The following is a 24,131-nucleotide window of genomic DNA, read 5'->3' on the forward strand; positions in this document are numbered from 1 at the left end:
TGAGAACAATGTTGGCTCTCGGGTTTTCATAAATACTTTTAATTATATTGAAGAAATTCTCCTCTAGTCCTATTTTGTTGAGTGTTTTAATCAGGAACGGGTGTTGGATTTTGTCAAAGGCCTTTTTTGCATCAATTGATAGAATCATGTGGTAAAAATAGTTTTTAAGACGATGCTTTGGATTCATTATCACAATGTTAATGAGTAGTCTAGGAAAGAGATAGCCATTTTGTAGAAGGTACCTAATCTGAATATTCTGATTATTTCTTTCTTGAGTTAAAACATTTTGGCATTAAAATTCTGTTACCCAATAAAGGTGGTATAGGACTGGACTTTGTTTCTTTCTATTATTCATAAGGGTTCTATGAATTGTAGTATTATAAAATTGATGGCATATGACAGGACAAACAAAAAATAACCCTTGTTTTACTTACTGGTTACAAAATGGTTTTCTAGTTTATTCATTCTTCATTTACTACGTGAAATTCCTCTGTATAGAAGAGTCCCCTCTTTTTTTAAATCACAATTAATTTTTAACACAATCTACTTGGTGTCAAGGTGTGTCTGTCATGCATCAGAGAGTTGGACAGTGACTAAAGAGGATAGAAGGAGAATTGATGCCTTTGAGCTGTGGTGCTGGAGAAGAGTATTGAGGGTACTATGGACTGCTAGGAAAACAAACAGATTTCATCCTGGAAAGGGTTAAACTGGGCGGATCCTTGGAGGCAAGGATTCTGAGGCTCCGTTTAACATACTTTGGACATGTTGTAAGGAGGGACCAGCCCTTGGAGAGGGACATCATGCTTGGTAGGGTGGAGGAACAGCGCAGGAGGGGAAGGCCCTCTAAGAGGTGGACTGATTCAGTGACTGAGGTAATCGGGATGGGTGTACTGGAGACAGTGCGATTGGCACAGGACAGAGCAGTTTAGGGCTGTTGTACATAGGGTCACTATGAGTCGCGAGCGACTCAATGGCAAATAATAACAACAGCAACTTGGTGTCACTTTTGTCTTCAACAGTGGACCAATTATGGTAGGTATAAATTGAAGAGGTGGGGTGGAAAGCACAGTTCATGTTAACGTTCTGTAGTTCACTGGCTGTAAAGTCTTTGATAAGTTGCTTCATCTCTGATTGGTCTCTAACAATATCTGGGATGGTTTTTGTTTTTTTTTTTTTACCTACCAAACTTGTGATAGTAACTAATAGAGTGTGATAGTGACCTTTACATTGAGAAATATTATTGTTAATACTGATACTGTTATTAAACATCACAATAAATTATGTACATCACTCAGTGCCTTACATAAAGTATTATTTAATACTATGTTGAATATTTTGAGTATTGATTAAATACTTGTGGGATAAAGAAGGTAACGTGCAAATTTATAAAAGCATAGATTTTGAAAAATGATTTATGTCATTTACATTTTCTATCTACCCATATAGATATAGATATGTTTCAGAAACCTTCATGTCAACTTTAGTTGGCCATACAAACAGTAAAATACTCATTTGTTTTTTTTCTGTGATTTTAATGAAAATTTACAGAAAAGTTGGATTTTCATTCCTTAAGTGTTGGACATTTTTCTCCTTCCCCTTCCCCAGTTCGCTTTCTTTTATTATTATTTTTTTTAAATATTCATTCATTGCTAACACAATTTCCTCCCTTCCCCCTTCTTTTTCCTCCAATTTGTTTTGCAATGTACCTCGTATTCTGGACTGTTGTTTTACATATGATACCTAACCATAGATTCCTTTTAAACAGTTCTTTCCTTCATGTGTTCCAGTACAGTGTTCATTATCTACCTCCTCCTTTCTTATTTTCTCCCCAACATCCCATGTCCTGTTTTATAACAGTGGTGGTATACAGTATTTGCCCTTTTGCGACTGATATATTTTCCTCTGCATAATATCTTCCAGTGTTACCTAGGTGCCTGTTTTTCAGTGCTGGGTAGTATTTTGCTTTGTGAATGAATATACCATAATTTTTCTTATCCATTTGCTTGTTGATGGGCATTAGGGTTGCTTCCGTCTCTTTGCTATTGTGAATAATGCAGCAGTAAACATGGATGCACATACATCTGTTTGAGTGGTAACTCTGGTTGCTTTAGGGTATATTTCCAGTAGTGGAATTGCTAGGCCAAATCGTGTATCTATTTCAACTTTTTTAGAAAGTGCCATTCTGCCTTCCATAGTGTTTGCACCATTTTACAATCCCACTAGCAATAAGTAAGTGTTCCAATTGCTCCACAGCCTTGACAGCATTTGTTGTTTGCTACTATGTTGAATTTTGCTATTGTTGCTGGGGTGAGAAGATTTTCACCATTTCTTCATGTATGTGTTTGTCATCCGAATGTCTTCTTTGGTGAAGTGTTTATTCATATCCTGTGCCCATTTTGCAGTTGGGGTTGTTTATCTTTTTCTTGTTGAGGTGCTGGTTGTTGTGTTGTTAAGTGCCGTTGAGTCGTAGGCAACTCATAGTGACTCTGTGAACGAAAAATCTGAACACTTGTATATAACTTTAATCCTTCCATGTTTCTGGAGGCAAGCTATTTCGGAAGTGCATTCCGCTCCTGCTTCCAAGCTTGTTTTAATCAGGGAGCTCCACCAAACATTTCACTATTTTACAATTCTGGCATGCCCAAATGCTGGCAGACTCTGGGCCAGAGACCCCCAATTCATCTGGCAAGTCCACTCTGTTGACCCCCACTTGGGATGAAAAGAAAGCCATAAAAGCCCCGAGTGTTTCATACATGTCCCTCCTCAGGACGCGAGAGGCCATCCTAAGGTCCAGCTGGAACCAGTGTTGGAGTAGTCTATAAATTTTACACATGAGTCCCTTATTAGATGTGTCATTGTCAAATATTATTTCTCAGTCTATGGCTTTCCTTTTTACCCTGTTGGAGTTTTCTGATGTGCTTAGGGATCTGATTCTTAGAAGGTCCCAGTCATATATTTTATTCTCTCCTGATTGTAGATCTGCTTTGAATTTTGAACTTCCATATCTCTAATGCTTTTCCCTCGCCTGATACTTTTTTATAGGCATGTGCTGATAAGTTAAAAAGAGAAATTGAGCTGTATGGTTGCCCCCCTGAATTTCCAGATGAAGAAGAGGAAGAGGAAGAGACCAGTATTAAAACAGAAGATGTGATAATTAAGGATAAAGCTAAAGGAAAAAAGGTTTGGTGATTGTTGATATTTGCTGATATTTGTGTTTGTTTTTATCTGACTTACATATGTACAGCTCTTCATTGCTGCCTGGCACAGAAGAGGCTCTTGGCAAGTTTCAAAACAGTGCCAAAGGAAAAAGTTATTTTTGTTAATTTTTGATTGAAAAACATGCATCCCTTAGATATTACAGATTTTGTTCCAAATCATTTCTCTAAAGCAAATATTACAGTAAAGCCACTCACATGAGATTTTTGGTTTCCCAGTACATATGAAATTTGTATACCCTGTACCATAGTCTGTTAAAGGAGCCATGCTAATGGCGAATGCTAAGTGCTGCCCTGCTGACTGAAAACTAGGCACAGTCAATCTTCCTCTAGGCATTCTGTGGGAGAAAGATGGAGGATGTGGTTCCCTTTTGTCAGAATTGACAACATTGGAAACCCGGTGGGAGGGTTGCTGTGATTCCAGAGGGACTTGATGCCAGTAGGTTTTGTTTTGATAACATCTTAAAGGAGGCCTGGTGGAGCTGTGGTTTAAGTGTTGGTCTGCTTAAGGAAAGAGTAGTGATTCGACTCCATCAGCTGCTCATAGGAGAAAGATGAGTCATTCTGCTGCCATAAGGATTTAAAGCCTTGGAAACTCTACAGATCAGTTCTGCCCTGTCCAGAGGGTTACTGTGAGTTAATATTGATTTGGTGGCAGAGGATGTGTGATCTATTACATGTACAAGAGTATTATGAAAAAGTTTGAAATATTGTGAGAATCTGAAAAAATGTGACACAGAGACTTGACACATACTGTTGGAAAATGACGTCAGTAGACTTGTTTAGTGCATGATTTGCATACTCCCTGCATCTGTAAAAGTGATCTGCAAAGTGCAATAAAGTGAAGCTGCAATCAAATGAGATATGTCTATAATTTTAGGTTTATAGAAAATCTGAAAGATAAAGGATTCCTGTGAAGTTTTAACGTGCAAAGTTCCCTGAATTTTACAAATTTTAGAAATTTACAAATTTTACAAATTACAAATATTAGAAATGAAGGGAGAAATTAAAACTAAACCAAAAACTTACACACAAAAAAACCCAAAACAAGCCCTCAACTCTATAAACACGGAAAAACCTGTTAGCAGGTATTTGGTTCTCACTCATAACTACCCTATGGGACAAGTAGAGCTACCTCATAGTGTTTTCAAGGCTGAGAGTCTTTATGCAAGAAGACTGCCGTGTCTTTCTCTCATATAAACCCATTAGTGATTGCTTAACAGACATTTTATATAAGCTTGGAATAATCATCTAAATAGAGAATTAATAGTACAGTACTGTTCATTGTACTTCAAGTTTTTTTTTAGGACTTTGCTAGTTTTTTCTCAAATGTCCTCATTCTGTTTTAAAGTCTTATTTAGTATTTCATATTTCATTTAATTGTTGTGTTTCCTTGGTCTCTTCTGAAGTGTGACATTTTGTGTCTCTCTTTTATTTTTCATGACCTTATGCTTTTGAAGAATATTAGATAATTTATAGAATGTCCTTTAATTTGGATTTGCCTTATGTTTTTTTATGATTAATTAGATTACGGTGGCTGATTTTTTTTTAAATTTATTATTTTTTGCATGTGTCCCGTCAAATCGGATCTGACTGGTACAGGAGGAGACTGCCCCTCCTCCAGCAGAGTATCTGATGGATTCAAACCGCTTACCTCTGGAATTGCAGTGCAGCTTCTTGCCACTAGGCCACCAGAGCTCCCCAGTTGCTGATTTTTTTAAGAAGAATATTAGAGAAATGATAGATATTTTGCAGCATATTAGAGCAGGGAGAATTTGATATGGTTTATGCTAATAACTCTTATTTGATTATTTAGTTAATTGTGTGCATCTTGGGTTTTTTCTCTGTAACAATTCCGTTTTAACTTTCCAATTCCATTTTAACTTTCATAATTACTGTATATTTTGTGAAACATAATCTAAGGTTATGGAAATACTGTCTTGTTTAAGATATTTACCAGTTTTAGTATTCTTTATTTGATGTTTGTTAACTTTGAATTCTTCTGAAAGGAAGTGTTATTTTTCCCCCTTCACTCAATTGCTTATTTATTTTATTCTTTTTAAAAAATATGTATTTCCATGTAGATGGATAGGTATTTTATTCCTTGGGGTATTTTCTAATATTATTGGGGCTTTAAATTTATCTTTATTGTTGTTGTTAAGTGCTGTCAAGTTGCAGGCGACTCGCAGCGACCCTATGAAGGAGAGTCCTTGATGCTTGGGTGCCTTTCATCCTCTCTCCAAGTTCAGAGGGTTTCCGGAGGCAAGCTATTATGGAAGTGGATGCCACTCCTTCCACTATCTTTATTACTGTTCAAATTTTTCAGCTTTGGCCATTGAGACCTCTTTGTTTGGCTTCTATGTTGGTTTGATTTACAAATCTTTTTTTGCCTCTTTTTTCTTAAGCACATTTTGATAACACAAGTCCTGTCTCAGCCCTGAAATCAACCACTTCTCCTAGGAACTCTTTCCTTTTACTAGAGAATGGTATTTAAGATCTGAATGCTAAGTACTCATTACTCTTGGGATGTTGCTACTAGGCCCTGTCTAGTAGACAAAGGAAATATGTGTATGTCTAATAACATGTACTTGTATTTATTTCTGTATACAATGCCTCTATCAGTATATTCATAGGGGAAAATAAGTTCAAGTGGATACATACTCCTGGCTGTGTTCTAGCATAGAGCTCATTCTAGAGCTCACTCTGCTTATTTGTGACTTCCTACTCCAGCAGTGAGAAACTTGGTATTGTTACCTATAATATGTTTATGTATTTGTTCAGTCCTAATCTACTAATAGGTAGTTTCAGCATTGATATCCTCTGGGAGAAGCAATTTTACCAGTTAAAGTACAGTGTTTGTGTGGGGTTTCTTTTTTAGTATCTTGTTAACATACTGTTTTCCAAGACTCCATCCTTCCCTACTGTTTACACAATGATTATTTTACTTATATCCTCTTAGCCCTTTTAAACTTTGTGTCATATACTTTTGTTATACTTTAATATGCAGTAAAAATTATTAAGTGATTCTGGGGATGAAAAGTAGTGCTGTAAATAATTTGCTTGGTTCTTGTTGGGTTTTTTTTTTAATTCTCCAAATTGTTATTACTTCAGAAACTTAACTTTCATCAAGTCGGAACCAACTCACAGCTGACTTTTCAGTGCATTTTCATAGGTTAAAAGTTGTAGGTGAGGAAATTGCTCATCTTTCTCCAGCAGAATTGCTGGTATATTAGTCTTCTAGAGAGGCTCCAACTCCCTGTGAGCTGCACTACCAGAGCCCCTGTGACTCCTTGCTTTTTGTTGTGGACCATCACGTTGGAACCAAACCATAGCTGACCCACCAGTGGGCTTTTCAGAGGCAGAAAGTCGCACAGGAGGATATTGCCCATCCTTCTTCCCCAGAGCAGCTGGTGGAGTCAAACCATGTTTTTCCCTTTGGGTTGGCAGCGCACTTCCTTCCCACTTGGCCACCAGAGCTCCCTAGTAATTACTTAGGAACATATAAATAATCAATGGTGACTATTTTTTTTTTGTTTTGTTTAGGGAGCTTTAAAAAAAGTCACAGTATGACAGTGGAGGTAGGTGCTTTCTTGATGAGATAGGTTTTGTAAGAAACATTTGATTCTTTGAATGACTTTGTTTTTCTGATTGCTTTCAGAGTAAAGCTGCTGCTAAAGCTGGATCTTCTAAGTACCAGTGGGGAATTATGAGATCGCTTGGTCTGTCTGAGGAAGAGATAGTAAAATTTTCTGAGGCAGAATATTGGCTTGATTATTTCCCGCCATTGGCTATTCAGGACCTGAAGAGAATGGGTTTGAAGGTATGCCCTTCATATAAAAAGATATGATTGTGCAATTATATGAGATTTTGACCAAATCTTAATTTTGAATATTTTTCACTTGTACACTAATAACTATATATGGTTATTATTACAGTAGAGCCTTTTGAATCTTGATATATGCAATGCTGTTTAATTCTACTAATAATTAATAGAATTCTCTTCAAAGAATAGACGTTCAGCTTTACCATTTAGTATTGTTATTAAAGAGATTTCCAGTGTTCCACCTTTAATTTATTACAATTTACACATATTTGCTAATACATACATAAAATGAACTAAACATAAATTCATGTAGTATTGACAGGTTAGATATTTAATAAGTGGAACTAAAATGTTTGCTTTTAGTAGTTGGTACATTTATACATTAGGTTGTAAGGAGCAGGAGAGAATAAAGGAGTTTATTTGTAAGAACTTATATTCATAGAAACTTTGTATATTTTTAAAAAAATTGACTTCCTTTTTCTCCTATAGGTAGACTGGCGTCGTTCTTTTATCACCACTGATGTTAATCCTTACTATGATTCGTTTGTCAGATGGCAGTTTTTAACATTAAGAGAAAGGAATAAAATTAAATTTGGGAAACGGTGAGTTTATTGTCTTTCATTATCATATAAGAAAAATCATATAATTCTTCATTGTAATCAAGTGTTCCCAAAGCCTACTTTTCTTATTTTTCTTTTTCTTACAATTGTCTTTGATGTTTGTCCTTTTGTTTCCTTTTTTTGTTGCCTTAACTTAGTTTCTTTGAACTGCTTAGTGTTTATAACAAATAACAGAGAGATTAGAAATGTTGGTTCTTATGAACTTACTAAAGATTCTGTTCAATGTTACCAGTCAAGCAGAAAAATAATCATGTTTTCTAGTTATACTTTCTTCTATAAATGTGATTGCTTTCCTTGATTACATGAATTAAAAGCCATTTGCATTTCATAAGTGAATTTATATTTTTCACTCTTTTGTTTCATACCACAAAGCCAAGATCAGAGCATATTTTTCTAGTGGTACTACTTTTGATACAGGCAGAAAACCTTTGTTAAATAACTAGGTTGACAGTTGCTATTGTGTACTGTAGAGTTGGAACTGACCCATAGCTGACCCTCTGGCTGGTTTTCAGAAGTGATTAATCACATGGGAGGAAATAGCTTATCTTCCCACAGAGCAGCTGGTGGCCTCAAACTGTGCACTTTTAGGATTACAATGCAGCTTCTTTCCACTAGGCCGCCAGAGAATTGCACATAAATGCATAGCTAATAAACGTAGACCTTTATTCAGAAGTTTTAGAAGAACTACTTTTGAGATGTTAGAAGTAATACTTGCAAATATATTGGGATAAAAGTGTGACCAATAGAAACATTTGTCAATTACTTCCTCTTTTTTTTTAAGGTATACCATTTATTCTCCAAAAGATGGACAGCCTTGTATGGACCATGACAGACAAACTGGAGAGGTAATTATTTGTGACTAGAGTAGCTATTATAATAATTGTTAATATACCCACACACTTTGTGAAATAGATTAGAGAATTAAAATAGCCTCATTCTGGTATAAAGTCATGATATCCTGGTGGGTCCTCAGAGAGAGGGGGAACATCATCACAGGTACCTGCATCTCATTAAGGGCCTGGCAGTAGTAGTCCAACAGCTAGCTACCTCAGTATCTTCAGGGAACTTACTAGAAAAAGCAAATTCTTCAGCTCCACCTTAACTGAATTCGAAGTTCTGAGGGTGGGGTTGAGGAATCTTTTGTCTTTTAACAAGTTTTCAAAGTGGTTCTTACATAATGCTAAAGCTTGAGAGGCTCCATCTAGAGAAATAATTTCTCTAAGAAGAGAAAATGGGGAACGGTAATAAATCAGATGTGATTAGCAGATGTATATAGATTCCGTTTGTACTTACTTTGATTATGCGTGTATATGCTACCTATAAAGTACTTCTAGGGAGCTCTGGTGACCTAGTGGAAAGAAGCAGCATTGCAGTTCCAAAGGCATGCAGTTCAGGTTCACCAGCTGCTCTGCTGGTGCGATTAACTTCCCCTGAAAACCCTCCAGAGGGTCAGCTATGGGTCGCTTCCAACTCGATGGTACACAACAACGAAGTACTTCTACCTATGTATGACATCAGTTGGCCCTACATTCTCTTAGGACACATCAGTTGTACTATTCTCCACGTCTCTTCAGTCGATTCCCTACATCTCTTTAGTTGTACTTTTCCTCACTTAGAACACATCTGAGTATATAATTCTTATGCTGAAATTGTGTATATTCATAGTGTAGTGACTAAATGTGATTAACTTTTGGAAATCAGCTTTTCAAGATAGAAATGAGCTATACTCAGTTTTTAAAATTTTTTTTTAGAGGTACAGAGGACACCTAGGAAAGTTTTAAAATAGCCAATTAAAGCACAATCCCAGATTCCAGTAATACTTCATAATTTTCATAGCAAAGTTATAAAATAGCCAATAGTAGCACTATCCTAGATTTCAGTAATGCTTCATAGTTTTTCCGAGCATTTCCCTATCCATTATCTTAAGTGTTCATCGGAAAAATACAGCACAGCTGTTTTATAAAGGGAGGCTTAAGTGATTGTGATCCCCTCAGATCAAGTCCTTAGTAAGGAGCCCTGGTGGCACAGTGTGCAAACTGAAAGGTTATCCATTTGGTTCCACCAGCCACTCTCAGGGATAGATAAGCAGCCTTCTCCTGTGAGGATTTACAGCCTTGGAAGCCTGATGGAAGGTTCCTGTGAGTGAGAGCTGACTTGATGGCAATGTGTTAAAAGGCCAAGATAGATTTAGGCTATGCATCATCTACTCCTGGGCCAATAGATGTCTGCGTGGCAGTAGTATTGGTGACTTGGTTAGTGTTGATTTACTCAACCATAGCTTTTGACTGATGTCCTTTTGGTTTATTACCAAGTCACCTCTTAAAAACTAGACTTCTGGACATGGTCAACAGACTATTTGAAGTTAAAGCTTGAAAGTTGAAAGAGAGAATAAAACTCTTCTCATTGCAGAACCCACTTTAGAAATTTGAACCAAATTTATCACATGGATTAGTTGGTTAATTAAAATTTAATGACTTCTTCAAAATTGCTTGTTGTTTTTTTATCTAGGGTGTGGGGCCTCAAGAATATACTTTAATCAAATTGAAAGTGCTTGAACCATTCCCATCCAAATTAAGGTAGGTTTGCCAAGGGAAAATGGCATTTTCTTTTTTTAAGTGTCAGTTAATTGTGGTAGATAAAAAAACAAAACTTTTTTCAATTTTTATTCTTGCATTATTATTTCTATCTTTGTTCTTAGTGGCTTGAAAGGGAAAAATATCTTCTTGGTAGCGGCTACCCTTAGGCCCGAGACCATGTTTGGACAGACAAACTGTTGGGTTCGCCCAGATATGAAGTACATTGGGTTTGAGACGGTGACTGGTGACATATTCATCTGTACCCAGAGAGCTGCCAGGAATATGGCATACCAGGGCTTTACCAAAGACAATGGAGTGGTACCTGTTGTTAAGGAATTAATGGGAGAGGTAAGTAGGATAGCACATTTCCTTTTAATGTACAAACAGAAGAAAATGTCACCAGAGTATTCCACTTTTAAAAATTGAGAGATTTTTAATTGAGTAGAGTGTATTAAGTCATAGGTATATATTTTGATTCCATATATATATACACACACACACACACACACACACACACACACACACACACACACACACTTGTGTAACTATCAAATGAAATAGAGACCATTTCCAGTTCTCTTGGAAGGTTTTCTCACTTCCAGTACCTAGTTAGTACTTATCCTTAGCTTCCAAAAGTAACACTGTTGTGACTTGAGTAACAGAAAATTAAATTCTTATACTTCATATAATACCATTCCTTAGTTACATACTCTTTTGCCTTTGGCATGTTTTTTTTTGTTGTTGTTGGTTATTTCCCCCCCGATGTTATGTCTCCAGGGTTCGTTCATGTGTGTAGTACTCACCTTTTTAAAAGAGTTCTTATTTTTGCTGTAAGATACTCAAAAGTATCACAGAAGTAACTTTTACATTTCTTTTAATGCAGTGGTTATTAGATGTTTGAAAAATACAGTCTTCTTGAAATGTAATAGTTGCATTGGGTATTATATTACTTTTGCACATCATTGCCTACATTTCTTTGTGCAATGCAGCTTCGTTTTGTTGTGGTTTTTTTTGAGAAGAAAGTCTTGGTTGATGTTAACAAAATCTGGACACTTGAATGCTTTTTTTAAATCCTTGTGATTTATCTGTTTTATTATTACTATTTCTTGAGTATTCAGCAGTTAGTCAGTGTTAACCTTTGCTCTTTTACTAAACAATCTCTTAAAAATATGAACAGAACAGCATCTAAGTTCCTTTTTTTAAAATTTATTGTTAATTTCAGTAAAAATTTACAGAGACTTTGGATTTCCATTCATTCATTGTTGCACTTTTCTCCCCTCCCAACCTTCCCCCCTAGTACACTACACTCTTGGAAAAGTAAAACAAAAATTCTTTCATTGTTTTACAAACCCTCCCCCAGGTCCATTCCATGATGTAGCCTTCACTCTAGACACCTGTCATGACAAAAATACCTAATCACATATCCCTTTGAAATAAGTTTTCTCCCTCATCTGTTTCAATGCAGTATTGAACCCATCTTTCTCAGTCTCCCCCCAACCCCAAGGTCAGTCCTGTTTTACAACAGTGGCACCATGCAGTATTTGTCCTTTTGTGACTGAGATACTCCACTCAGCATAATGTCCTCCAGGTTCACCCATTTTGAATAATATTGCATGAGTTCCTTGTTTTTCAATGCAACATATTATTCCATTATGTGAATATTCCACAGCTGCTCTATCCATTTGTTTGTTGATGGGCACTTGGGTTCTTTCCAACTCCTTGCTGTTGTGAACAAAGCCTCGATAAACATGGGTGTGCATGTATCTGTTTGGGTATCAGTTATGGTCTCTTTAGGGTATATTCCCAGTAGTGGAATTGCTGGGTCAAATGGTATCTCTATTTGCAACTTTTTGAGAAAGCGCTGCACTGCCTTCCACAGTGGTTGCACCATTTTACACTCCCATCAATAAGGGAATAGAGTTCCAGTTTCTCCAAAACCTTGCCAGCATTTGTTCCTTGCTGTTCCGTTACATTTTGCTATTCTGACTGGGGTGAGATGATATATCTCATAATTGTTTTAATTTGCATCTCTGTGAGAGCTAGGGATTTTGAACATTCCTTATGTGCTTGTTAGGCATCTGAATGTCTTCTTTGTTGAAGTGTCTGTTCATCTCCTGTGCCCATTTTTCTATTGGATTATTTATCTTGTGGTGCTCAAGTATTTTATAGATTTTGCATATAAGTCTCTTATCTGATATGCCATTACCAAATACTTTTTCCCAGACTGTGGCTTCCCTTTTTACCCTGTTGGAGAAGTTTTTGGATGTGCATAGGGATTTGATTCTTAGAAGATCCCATTCATCTATTTTATCTTCTCCTGGTTGTAGGTCTAAGTTCCTTTTTAAAGATTGTTTTAAAATATTTTTTTCTTGTTATATATCCATAAGCTTCAAAATGTAATGGTTTTCCACTTACCCCTCTACTTTAGTCACTCATTTCTTTTACAAAAGGAACAGTTATTAAATTTCCAGAGTTGTTTCATGTGTGACCAAGCACATAAGTATATATCCCCTGCTTTTTTTGTACAAATGGCAAAGTATTTATATTATGTAATTCGGAACTTTTACTTACTTTTAAAAAACATTTTGTTGTACTTTAGATGAAAATTTACATTGCAAATTAGTTTACCATTTTGTTATAATAGTTTAGTTTGCCTTCTCTAGCTGCCCTCTGAAATCTTCTGTTCAGCTCTTTTCCTTCAAGATTTCTTTCTTTGTTTTGGCTTCTCAACCCTCTAATGCAATTTTCTGTTTTATAAAATTTTTTATTTTAATTGTGATTTTAGTGAAAGTTTACAGAAAAGTTGGATTTTCTTTCATTCATTGTTCGTTTCCCCCTTCTTCTCCCCCAGTTCCCTTAAAAAAAAAATTCATTCACTGTTACGCGATTACACACACACCCACACACACACACCCTATCCTATTTGTAGTGGCAGTTCTCGTAGTTTATTCTGATACCCATTTTGGCTTTTTCTTTTTCCTCTATGTAAAGAACTTTTGTTCTTTTCATGGGTGATATCTTTGATTACATTCCACAGGTTCTTTGGTCTTTGATCATGGGTAAGCAGTGGCTCAAACCTGTTCTTAAGGTGTTTTTTTTAAATTTAATTGGAATAGACTCAAGGTTGTATTTTGCTGCTTGTGGATTTGATTTGATCTTCAGCTACAATTTGAACTTGGAAGTGAGTACTTAGTCTGTTCCAGAGTCACCACCTGGTTTGGCTCTGATTCCCTGATATTGAGCTTCTTCTCCCCAACAGATTTTCCACACATGTAGTCAATCTTAGTTCAATCTGATTTCTGAACAGACAACAGAGATTCAGGTAGCTATAGTATTAGAGGTAGAATTTAGATGAGAAGGCACTCAAATAAGAATAGAGGCAGCTTCAAACAACCATTAGAATGTGGAGTGTATGACAAACCTTGAATGTTGGAAAACTTGAAGTTGTCAAGGATAACATGGAATGCATGAAGATCAGCATTTTAGACATTGTTGTTGTTCTTAAGTCCCATCCAGTCACAGGCAACTCATAGCGACCCTATGAACAAAAGTCCTGGACACCTCCTGTATAACTTTCATTCTTTCTCCAGGTTCATAGGGTTTTCAGAGGCAAGCTATTATGGAAGTAGATGCCACTCCTGCTTCCAAGCTTGTTTTAATCGGGGAGCTTCACCAAACACTGTCCACCCTGGGTAACCATTCTCGCATTTGACTCATCAGTGTCACAGTGTTTGGCTTCACAGCAACCGTGAAGTCTAGACATTACTAAACTGAAATAGACTGACATGGGCCACTTTGAATCTGACAGTCATGATCTTCTGTGCTGGGAATGAAAAACTGAGGAAGAATGGTATGATATTCATGATGAAAAGGATAATTTCACAGTCTTTCCTAAAGCATAATGTTGTGAGCCATGCAGTTATATCCATATATATATATATATATATACAAGAAGACTTGTTAATACAACCGTTATTAAAATATATGCACCTACAACTAAAGCCAAAGAGGAGGAAATTGAGTATTTCTACCAACTTTTATAGTCAGAAATTGACCAAACATGCAATCAAGATGTTGTTGTTGTTACGTGTTGTCGAGTCGCTTGCGACTCATAGCGACCCCATGTTACAACAGCCCTAAACTCTGTTCTGTCCTGTGCCAATTTCATTGTCTTTGACACACTCATCCTGCTCACCCCAGTAACCGAATCAGTCCATCTCCTAGAGGGCCTTCTCCTCCTGCACCTTCCCTCCACCCTCCCAAGCATGATGTCCTTCTCCAAGGACCGGTCTCTCCTTACAACATGACCAAAGTATGTCAGACAATGCTTCAGAATTCTTGCCTCCAAGGAACAGCCCAGTTTAACCCTTTCCACAATGGATCTGTTTGTTTTCCTAGCAGTCCATGGTACCCTCAGTACTCTTCTCCAACATCAAAGCTCAAAGGCATCAATTCTCCTTCTAACCCCCTTAGTCAATATATATTAATAATTACTGGATCCTGGAATGCAAAAGTTGGAAACAATAAAGAATGGTAGTCAGAAAATAACTTACTTGATGAGAAATGAGACAGAGGAGTACAAATGATTGAATTTTGTACAAAAGTTTTGTATATGGATCAACAAACAGTTGCAGCCTTGGACCTGCTTATCTGGTTATGCCAAGAAATCTGGAAGACAGGTACATGGCCAACACTGGAAGAGAGCCTTATTTATCCCCATTCCAAAAAAAAGATGATTTAATACAGTGTGGAAATTATCAAATAATATCACTAATACCACACACAAGCAAAATCTTGCTGAAGATTTTCCAAAAACAGCTGGAACAGTACATTTACAGAGAACTACCAGACACACAAAGCTGGGTTTTTGAAGGGGCTGTGGCACTAGGGACATCATTGCCAATATCAGATGGATCTTGGCTCAAAGCAGAGATACTAGAAGGATGTATATCAGTGTTCTTATGCAAAAGCATTTCACTGTGTGAATCACAACAAATTGTGGCTAACATTGAGAAGAATGGGAATCCCAAAACAGTTGATTATGCTCATATGAAACCTATACTTAGACCAGGAAGCAGAGCAAGGAAACACTAAATGGTTCAAAATAAAGAAAGGAGTGAATCAGGGCTGTATCCTTTCTCTGTGACTTTTCAACCTGAATGCAGAACAGATCATTCAGGAGGCTAGACTTTATGAAGAAGAAAAAGAATATGTCATCAGGATTGGAGGGACTCATCAACAACCTATGTTATGCAGATGATACAACCTTACTTGCTGAAACTGAGTAGGTGTTGAAGTGTTTGTTGCAGAAGGTCAAGGACTGCAGTCTTAAATATGGATTGAAGCTCAACATGGAGAAAGTTTCTCACTACCAAACCGATTGACAGCATCATGATAGAAAGGAAAGAGATCGAAGTTGTTAACAGTTTTCATCTTGCTCTACAGTCAACACTTGGCACCAGCAGTCAGGAAATCAAAAGATGAGTTTTGGGAAAGTCTGTTGTTAGGGACCTCTAGAGTTCTAAGGAACAGTGATGTCAGTCTGGAGAAAAAAGGTGCACTTGATCCATACCATATACTTCATAATTACTTGCATCATAGACCTAGACAATGACTGTGGATGACAGAAGAAGAATTGATGCCTTTGATCAGTGGTGTTGGAGAAGAGTGCTGACGGTGCATAGCCAAGAGAATCAACATATATGTTTTGGGGAGGGTGCAGCTGGAATACTCTTTGGAGGCAAGAATGATGAGGCTTTGCACTTTGCCTCACTTACTTTGGGCATGTTGCTAGAAGGAGCTGTTCCTTGGAAGGGACATGATGCTGAGAAGGGTGGATGATAAGACCCTCAACCGGGTAGACTGACATAGTGAGTGCTGCAATGGGCTTTTGTGTATCAGGAAGTGTGACGATGGTACAGGATAGAACAGGGTTCAGAACTTTTGGTTACAGGGTCACCATGAGTCATAGTCAACTCTATGGCACCTAACAACAACAGCAACAATAACAACAACATACACACAGTATTTACAAATTTGTATGTAGAAATGGCCACAGCCATATGTGTTTTCCTGTGTGATTTCTCTCACCTATTTTGCTGACTTACATATCTACTCAGATTTTTGTGTTACTGCTGTTATTGTGAAATTCTTTTATGTTAGTGTTTAACATAGCTGCTCTTTCTTCTTGCATACCTCTCAGTTTCTTCTTTGCCTTCATCATGTTGTGCTGACTTAGCTTATGTTGTGTAATGCCTTTCCCAACATCATAGACAAACTTGGATACTATGCCTTTTAGTGATTTTCCTTCCCTCCCTTTCTTACTTCTGCTCACCATCAAATAATGTTTTTTTTCTGTGTGCAGATCTCTTTTTGATATTTTATAGTAGTGGTCTCATACAGTATTTGCCCTCTTGTATAATGTTCTTCATATTTATATTGTGAGTTATTACACAGATTGATTATCAATGGTATTTTATGTATATATCTCACAGTTCATTCATTCGTTTGTTTTTAGGCATGTAGGTTGTTTCTGTCATTTTGCTATTCTAAATAATACTGCCATTTTGCTTTCTGTTTTATGTAACTATCTTACCATCATAAAGAGCATCCTCCTGGATATTTTCTAACAGTTACATAATTTCTGTTACTTTTAATAGCAACACAGTTTCCATTATGACAACTTTTTAACAGCTCTTTGTTAATGAGTATTTGAATTGTTTCTTATCTTTTTTTTGTTACAAGCAGTGCTGCCACATCTCAGTAGTTTCTACTGTTGGAGTTGTGTCTGAGAAATTCTTGAAAACACTCAGTGAATATTTCTTGTTCTTAAACAGTTTTTAACTATGTTTTTTAAGCAAATTGGGGGGGGGAATGTGTGGGTCAAGTTGCACTCAGCCTTTATTGAGTCTCACTTATATGATTCTAAATTTCAAAAAGATTGTTTACTTAATGAGATAGGTGGGAACTGTGTGGAATTGAGGATTATTTTCCTTGGGTAAAGTTTACTTACTTGCTGGCAGCTGATTGTTCCCTATGAGGAGGATGTGGGTCTGATACTGGCGCTTTTTGGCTAGTAATCGTAATTACCATTGGAAATGACTATCTAGTATTCTGTCTTTTTCATTTAGTATTTTTCTATCATTGTGAATTTTAGGTATTTCCATGTTATGCTAGTATAACAATGAACAGACTTCTTATAGAAAAAGAAGTACATAAGCATCCCTAGTAAGAGTCACAAAACACTGATTCAGACCCATCAGTGCAATCCCAAAAATTTATCTCAGAGGAAAAAGATGTATCAGATTACACTATGACAAAGAATGCGGTAGTATACAAATCTCACCATAACCTTTCTAGATTTAGATATTTAATTTATTTAGGAATTTATTTAAAATTTTTATTCTAGTAAATTTAGAGTTTTGTTTTCAATCATATATTGTTATTAGCTTATAGGGCTTAAAAAGTAATATTTTAGGTTTTTATCATTAAGAAATTTCACTATATTTGCTGATTTTTTTTTCTTATGCAGGAAATTCTTGGTGCATCTCTTTCTGCACCTCTAACATCTTACAAGGTCATCTATGTTCTTCCAATGCTTACCATTAAGGAGGATAAAGGTAAGAGTTTAGTGTTTCTCTAGAAATACTCTGGTAGTCACATTCTGATTTTATTAGTTAAGTGCTCATTTCTTTTATAAGGCACTGGGGTTGTTACAAGTGTTCCGTCTGACTCTCCGGATGATAATGCTGCTCTTAGAGACTTGAAGAAAAAGCCAGTGAGTATTTGAGGTTCTTGTTTTCTCTTTATTATCTTATAGACTAGGTGCCATTTAACTGAACAATGGAACTGGACAAAAAAGCCATCTATTTGCCTGTAAACTGTTCTCTTTGACCTATTTCATGATGTTTGTATATTTTTTTGTGTTTCATATTTTGAATATGTTCATAAATCTTTTTAAAAATTATTTTACTTATTTATTTTTAGGATTTGTATATCTGCAAGTGAATTTCTGCTTTTGGTGGTCCAGGTTTTTTTGTTTTTTTTTCCCAAGTTTTAAAATTTTATTTTATTTTTTAATTAATTTTTGTATGTGTGTATGTATTGTCAAATTGGATCTGACTGGTACAGGAGGAGATTGTCCCTCCTTCTCCAGCAAAGCATCTAGTGGATTCAGGTGGTCCAGTTTTATTGTTGACGTCATTCACTGTATCTTAAAAACTGACTTTAAAGATTGTAAATCCCTTCCTAAGGTGTTTGATAAAATTATGAGTCTCTGTGTAGAATGGAGGACAAATAATAGTTTAAAATAGTTTGTAAATTTACATCTCTCCGTAATTATATCCGTGAACTGTTGACTAAATCTTGAATTTTTTTTTTTAGGGCCTAAGGACCAAGTATGGAATTAGAGATGACATGGTCTTACCATATGAACCAGTGAGTAGATGGTTCAGAATATTCACATCCATGCCTTTATCAGAGAAAGAGTATTTTCTTTGTAGTAAAATGAAATAGTTGTGGAGAATGAAAAAGACTTGACTTGATGATTTACTGCTCTGATGTCTGCTATGGCAAGAGGACAAGGCACTCGATGGCACTTAACAACAACAGCAATGGCCAGAGGAAAACTAGTAAGCCTTAGCACCTGGCATCTGCACTTCTAGAACACATATTTAGCATTATTTTGTTACGACTCATTTTGTTTTGTTATTTTTGTTAGATGCCATTGAGTTGACTTTGACTTAGAGCGGGCCTACAGAAAACCGAATGAAACCCTGCCATTCTGTGCCATCCGCACAATCGCTGTGGGACGTAAGCCTGTTGTTGCAGTCACTGTATAGCAGTGTATTTTGTTGAGAGTCTTCCTCCTTTTTTTTTTTAAACTGACGCTAATGTTTTCTAAGCATGCTGACATTCTTCAGGACTGGCCTCTCCTGATAATAAGTATAAAATATGTTATTTTGCTAGGTTGGCCAATTTCCTGGCTTCTGAAGACAAAATGTTGCCATTTGTTGGGTGCCATCAAGTTGGCTTCCACTCATAGCAACCCTTTGTGCAACAGATTGAAATCTTTCCTGGTCCTGCAGCATCCTCAGAGTACATTCACTGTGTCAGCCTGTCTCATGAAGGAGTTCCCTCTTTTTCGCTGACCCTCCGCCTTTCGGAGTGTGGCTGACCCCACCTTACAGCATTCCCAAAGTATGTGAAACATAGTCTCATAATCTTTGTTTCCAGATATCACTGTGGTTATAATCCTTTTAAGATAGACTGTTGTTTTTATGGCAGTGCTTGATATGTTCAGTACTCTTCAGCACCACAGTTCAAAGCACTATTACTCATGAAGGCTTATTTTCAACCCCAGTAGCTAATAAAATCTCATAGACTCCTAATTGATGTTTTTCACTTTTTTTTTTTAGTGCTCCCAAGGTGGGAAAATTACTAATATATAAATTTCATGAAGAATCCAGAAGTAGAAATCAAAATCAAGATTCTCTCTTCCCTAGTTGTTTACATCATTCTGTTAGTCTGTCATTATTTATTTAGTTACTTAATAAATCACTAAAGGGGAGCTCTGGTGGCTTAGTGGTAAGGAGTTGAACTGGCAACCTGAAGGTACACAATTTGAGTTCACCAGCTAGTCTGTAGGAGAAAGATGGGCAGTTTCCTCTCATGTAGTTTACTGCCTCTGAGAACTTGCTGGAGGGCCAGCCATGAGTCCATTCTAACTTGACAGTATATAGCAACAATAGTGCCAGTGAAGGGTAGGGAGATGGGGCCAGGTGTTGCTTGGCACTTGGAAGATATGTACAGTTTCTGTAGTTACTATGGAGAAGAGGAAGACTAATTCACATCTGGAATTTAGTCATTTTGATTACCCAGTGTATGATACTGCCTTAATGACAGAATCTGCACTGACTTCGTTGAACAATACAAGCAAAATCATTATGTCTCATGGGGTTGTTTTTGTGTTCATTCAGTGTAAACTAGTTCCTGACATTATTATTTTCTGCAGGTGCCAATCATTGAAATTCCAGGCTTTGGAAATCTTTCTGCTGTAACAATTTGTGATGAATTAAAAATTCAGAGCCAGAATGACCGAGAAAAACTTGTAGAAGCAAAGGAGAAATTATATCTAAAAGGATTTTATGATGGTGTAAGAAATTATTTTGTTTGTTTTCATTTTATTTAGTCAGTGATTTGTTCCATTTTCTTAATGGTTTCAAAGAATATGAAATAATTCAATATAATTTTAGCTATGTAATGATTTGATGACAGTTTACGTAAGTTGAGTTTGTTATCAATTTTTTAAAAATTGTGCCTTTTTCGGCGCCATTACCAGAATAAAAAAGTATCAAGCTGCAACGAAAAAAAAAAATTGTGCCTTTTTCTTAAAGCCATTACAAAAGTGATATTTTTGTTTTTTTCTAGGAATACCTAAAATCTAATATTGTGAAGTTATTTTATAGTTAATTCCTATTATTATACAATAGCTCCAAAGGTTTATTACTTGAAGAATTACTTCATTTCCTCATTCAATCAAGTGTTCACATTGAAAGTTTAAAAAAGAACACTCATCTTCTTCACTTAAGATAGAAGTGGTTTGAGAGACAGTGGTCAGATAGTTGGAGATAAAAGCATCTGCTTTTTTATAGAAGAAAGCTGGAATGAGATTGTGGCTTAGCTCTTCAGTAACTATGGAAAAACTTGTTGCCTGTTGTTATATTTTGTTGTTTAGTGCTGTAAGTTGAGTACAACTCATAGCGATCCTGTGAAAAAAAGATCTGAACCCTGTTCTATAACTATTGTAATTTCTCTAATGTTCATAGTTTCCAAAGATCTATTTAAGAAGTGGATGCCAATCCTGCTTCCACGCCTGTTTGGAAGCTCTACTAAACCCTGTCCACCATGGGTAACCATTATGGCATTTGACACACCAGTGGCACAGTGTTCAGCATCACAACAACCATGAGTTACCTCAGTACAGCAAACTGACAGATCAGTGTTGTATCACTTAGAGCAATGTTCTTACCAAACACACTCTAATAAAAGGAGAGTTGTAAAATGTTCACCCTAAGGGTGATCGCAAAGAGATGTCTAAGTGAGGCTGAGGTCCATATACTCAGTTCCTTCTGAGTACCATCAAGAATGTGAAGAGTTAATTTGAGCAAATTCTCTATACATAGATAGTTCAAGGTACAAAGTGACTATTTTTTTCTTACTAGGCTTAAGATAGCTTTTCCAGCTATACAAAATAAAAGCAGGTATGTTGTACATATTACTGTCTAAGCTCTTACTAAAAGAAGAAGTTATGTAATAAATATGATAAATTTTATACTAAAAACAATTTTGAATGGTTATGTGGAAGTAAATTTTAGTTATATGAAATTTGAGACTATATTCAAAGTAAGTTTTAACTAGTTTGACTGTTTTCCTCCTCTTTCTTGTAATTTTAGGTAATGCTGGTAGAGGGATTTAAAGGACAGAAGGTTCAAGATGTCAAGAAGACTATTCAGAAAAAGATGATTGACACTGTAAGTGTTAAAGAACTTGACAGTATATTTTAGTATGGTTCTAAAATAGATGGAAGGATGAGTGGCATCAGAACCTGGAACTGTATTAAATATATAATTTTGTGGCAAAGAATAAGAGTCCTGTTTAGTTTATTTAGCTTAAACATCCCATACATAATGGTAATGTTGTAGTGTGCTAAAGCTGACATGTGCAAAACACACAGAGCTTGAATGATGCTGTCTGTACATTTCAGATATTGTGGGGCTTGGCTTTTTCCTTTAATTCTTTTGCTTCCCCTCTTTCCATTTTTATTACCAAGTCTCTTTAGTTATTTATTATTATTATTATTAATTTTAATGAAAATTTACAGAGACTTTGGATTGTCATTCATTCATTGTTGTACTTTTCTCCCTGCCCACTCCTCACCTCCCCCCAGTTTGCTCTTTTTGAAAATTAAAAGAAAAATTCTTTCATGGTTATACAATCCCTGCCCCCAAGTTTACTTCACTATGCAGCCTTCATTCTGGATTCCTGTCATGAATTTTTTAAATGATGTTTTTTTATTTAAGTACACCTTTAGCACAGTTAGCAACTGCTGCTGGTCAAAACCAGATCCTAAGGCTAGGTGATGGTTTCATAAGACACTGAAACAAATGAAAAAAATTATTTCTCCCAGTTTTTTTTTCTTGAATGAGAATACTTTTCAACCATTTTAGTTTCTTTTAACATTGACTTCCATCCCTTTTAGAAATAGCTAATTTAAATGCTTACAATACAGTTGACTTTTCCCCCTCACTCAGCTTTGTTGCTACATGCCATCAAGTTGTCTGTGACTCACAGTGATCCAGTGAACAGATGTGAACCTTGCACTGTTCTGCACTATCCTCCCAGTCTCCAGCGTGCTTGAGCGCATCGTTACAGTCACTGTTTCATTCCATCTTGTTGATGGTCTTGCTCTTTTTTTCTGACCCTACACCTTAATCAACTTGGTGCCCTTTTCCAAGGACAGACCTCACCTGTCAACAGGAGGTGAGATGACGTTTCACCATTCTTTTGAGAAGCACTTAGGTGGCACTTCTTCTAAGACAGACTCATTTGATCTTTTGACAGTCCATGGGATATTCACTACTCATCTCCATCCTTACAGCTCCAATGTGTCAATTATTCTTCTGTCATTCTTATTCTTTGTCCAACTTTCAGGTGCATAGGAGGTAATTGAAAAGGCAGTGGCATGCTTGGATAATGTGTACTTTAGTCTTTAAACTAACATGGTTGCTTTTTAGCTCTTTGGAGAGGTCTTTTAATTGTAGGCACATTTTCCAATGCAACAGATCTTTTGATTTCTTAGTTCTCACTACCATGGGAATTATTGTGGATCCAAGTAAAATGAAAATAGTTGATAACTTAAATGTTTTCTCCAGCTATCATAATGTTGCCTGTTTGTCCAGTGTAAGCATTTTTGTTTTCTTGATGTTAAATGTAGTCTGTAGCAAAGTCTTTGATCTTCTGAAACTAGTGTTTCAAGTATTCTTCACTTTTTGCAACTAAGATTGTGTCATCTGTATAATTCATACTGTTGATGAGTCAGTCTACTTTCAATCATGGTTCCAGATTGTTCTTCATATAGTTCAGCTTCTTAATGAATTGCTCAGCATGTAGCTGGAATAAGTATGGAGAAATATACAACCCTGCTGCACAGCTGGGGTTTAATACTATTTGGATTATAGACCAAATCGTATTCTCTTGATCTTCTTGGACAATAGCTTCTTTGTCTAGGTGTAGTACAAGTAAGTGTCCTATTTTTTTAAATGTTTTCTGTAATTTATTATGATCTACACAGGCAAATGCCTATATGTTCAATAAAACACAGATAACATCTTTCTGGTATTTTCTACTTTTAATCTTCAGCAAGATTTTATTTGCATGTGATATTAGTGATGCTGTTTGATAATTTCCATGTTACGTTCTGTTGTTTCACCTTATATTTTGGAATGGGAACAATTATGGGTTTCTTCTAGACATTTGGCCAGGTAGCTGTCTTCCAAATTTTTTGATACAGACTGGTGATCACATCCAGGGCTGCACCTGTTGAAACACTTCAGTTGGTATCCTATCAATTCACACACTAAACAGTCTCTTTGACATAAATATAGTATATTTTGTGTTATATCAGTAGTCTTATATATATATCTTTTTTTAATTAGTGTGATTATGATACTGTTTAAGTGATATTCTCTTCTCTAGCTTTTATCATGCCTAGAGTTAACAGTTGTCTTTTTTTCATTGACTTATTTTAATACACTTTTGATAATCCTTTCTAGCAGTATATGACCTCTCTTTCTTTTTTTTTATGACCTCTCTTTCAAATAATCCATCCTTTACCTGT

The 24,131-nt window shown here is 36.1% G+C and overlaps 1 protein-coding gene across 3 annotated transcripts in view; it reads left to right on the plus strand.

Moving 5' to 3' along the window:
• LARS (leucyl-tRNA synthetase) overlaps nucleotides 1–24,131 on the plus strand; it is a 76,491-nt gene that overhangs the window by 7,048 nt on the left and 45,312 nt on the right. For 2 of the 3 annotated variants that reach the window (XM_006891103.1, XM_006891104.1), the window contains 11 exons: nucleotides 3,043–3,180; nucleotides 6,874–7,035; nucleotides 7,528–7,640; nucleotides 8,440–8,503; nucleotides 10,167–10,234; nucleotides 10,357–10,582; nucleotides 17,766–17,853; nucleotides 17,935–18,011; nucleotides 18,617–18,670; nucleotides 20,247–20,387; nucleotides 21,688–21,765. In XM_006891103.1, coding sequence (XP_006891165.1) covers nucleotides 3,043–3,180; nucleotides 6,874–7,035; nucleotides 7,528–7,640; nucleotides 8,440–8,503; nucleotides 10,167–10,234; nucleotides 10,357–10,582; nucleotides 17,766–17,853; nucleotides 17,935–18,011; nucleotides 18,617–18,670; nucleotides 20,247–20,387; nucleotides 21,688–21,765 — 1,209 coding nt within the window. The remainder of the gene's footprint in view (nucleotides 1–3,042; nucleotides 3,181–6,873; nucleotides 7,036–7,527; nucleotides 7,641–8,439; nucleotides 8,504–10,166; nucleotides 10,235–10,356; nucleotides 10,583–17,765; nucleotides 17,854–17,934; nucleotides 18,012–18,616; nucleotides 18,671–20,246; nucleotides 20,388–21,687; nucleotides 21,766–24,131) is intronic. The other variant, XM_006891105.1, reaches the window with a different exon arrangement.

Source organism: Elephantulus edwardii, unplaced genomic scaffold (genome assembly GCF_000299155.1).
Source record: "Elephantulus edwardii isolate Elephantulus edwardi_28Jun2011 unplaced genomic scaffold, EleEdw1.0 scaffold00095, whole genome shotgun sequence".
NCBI lineage: Eukaryota > Metazoa > Chordata > Mammalia > Macroscelidea > Macroscelididae > Elephantulus > Elephantulus edwardii.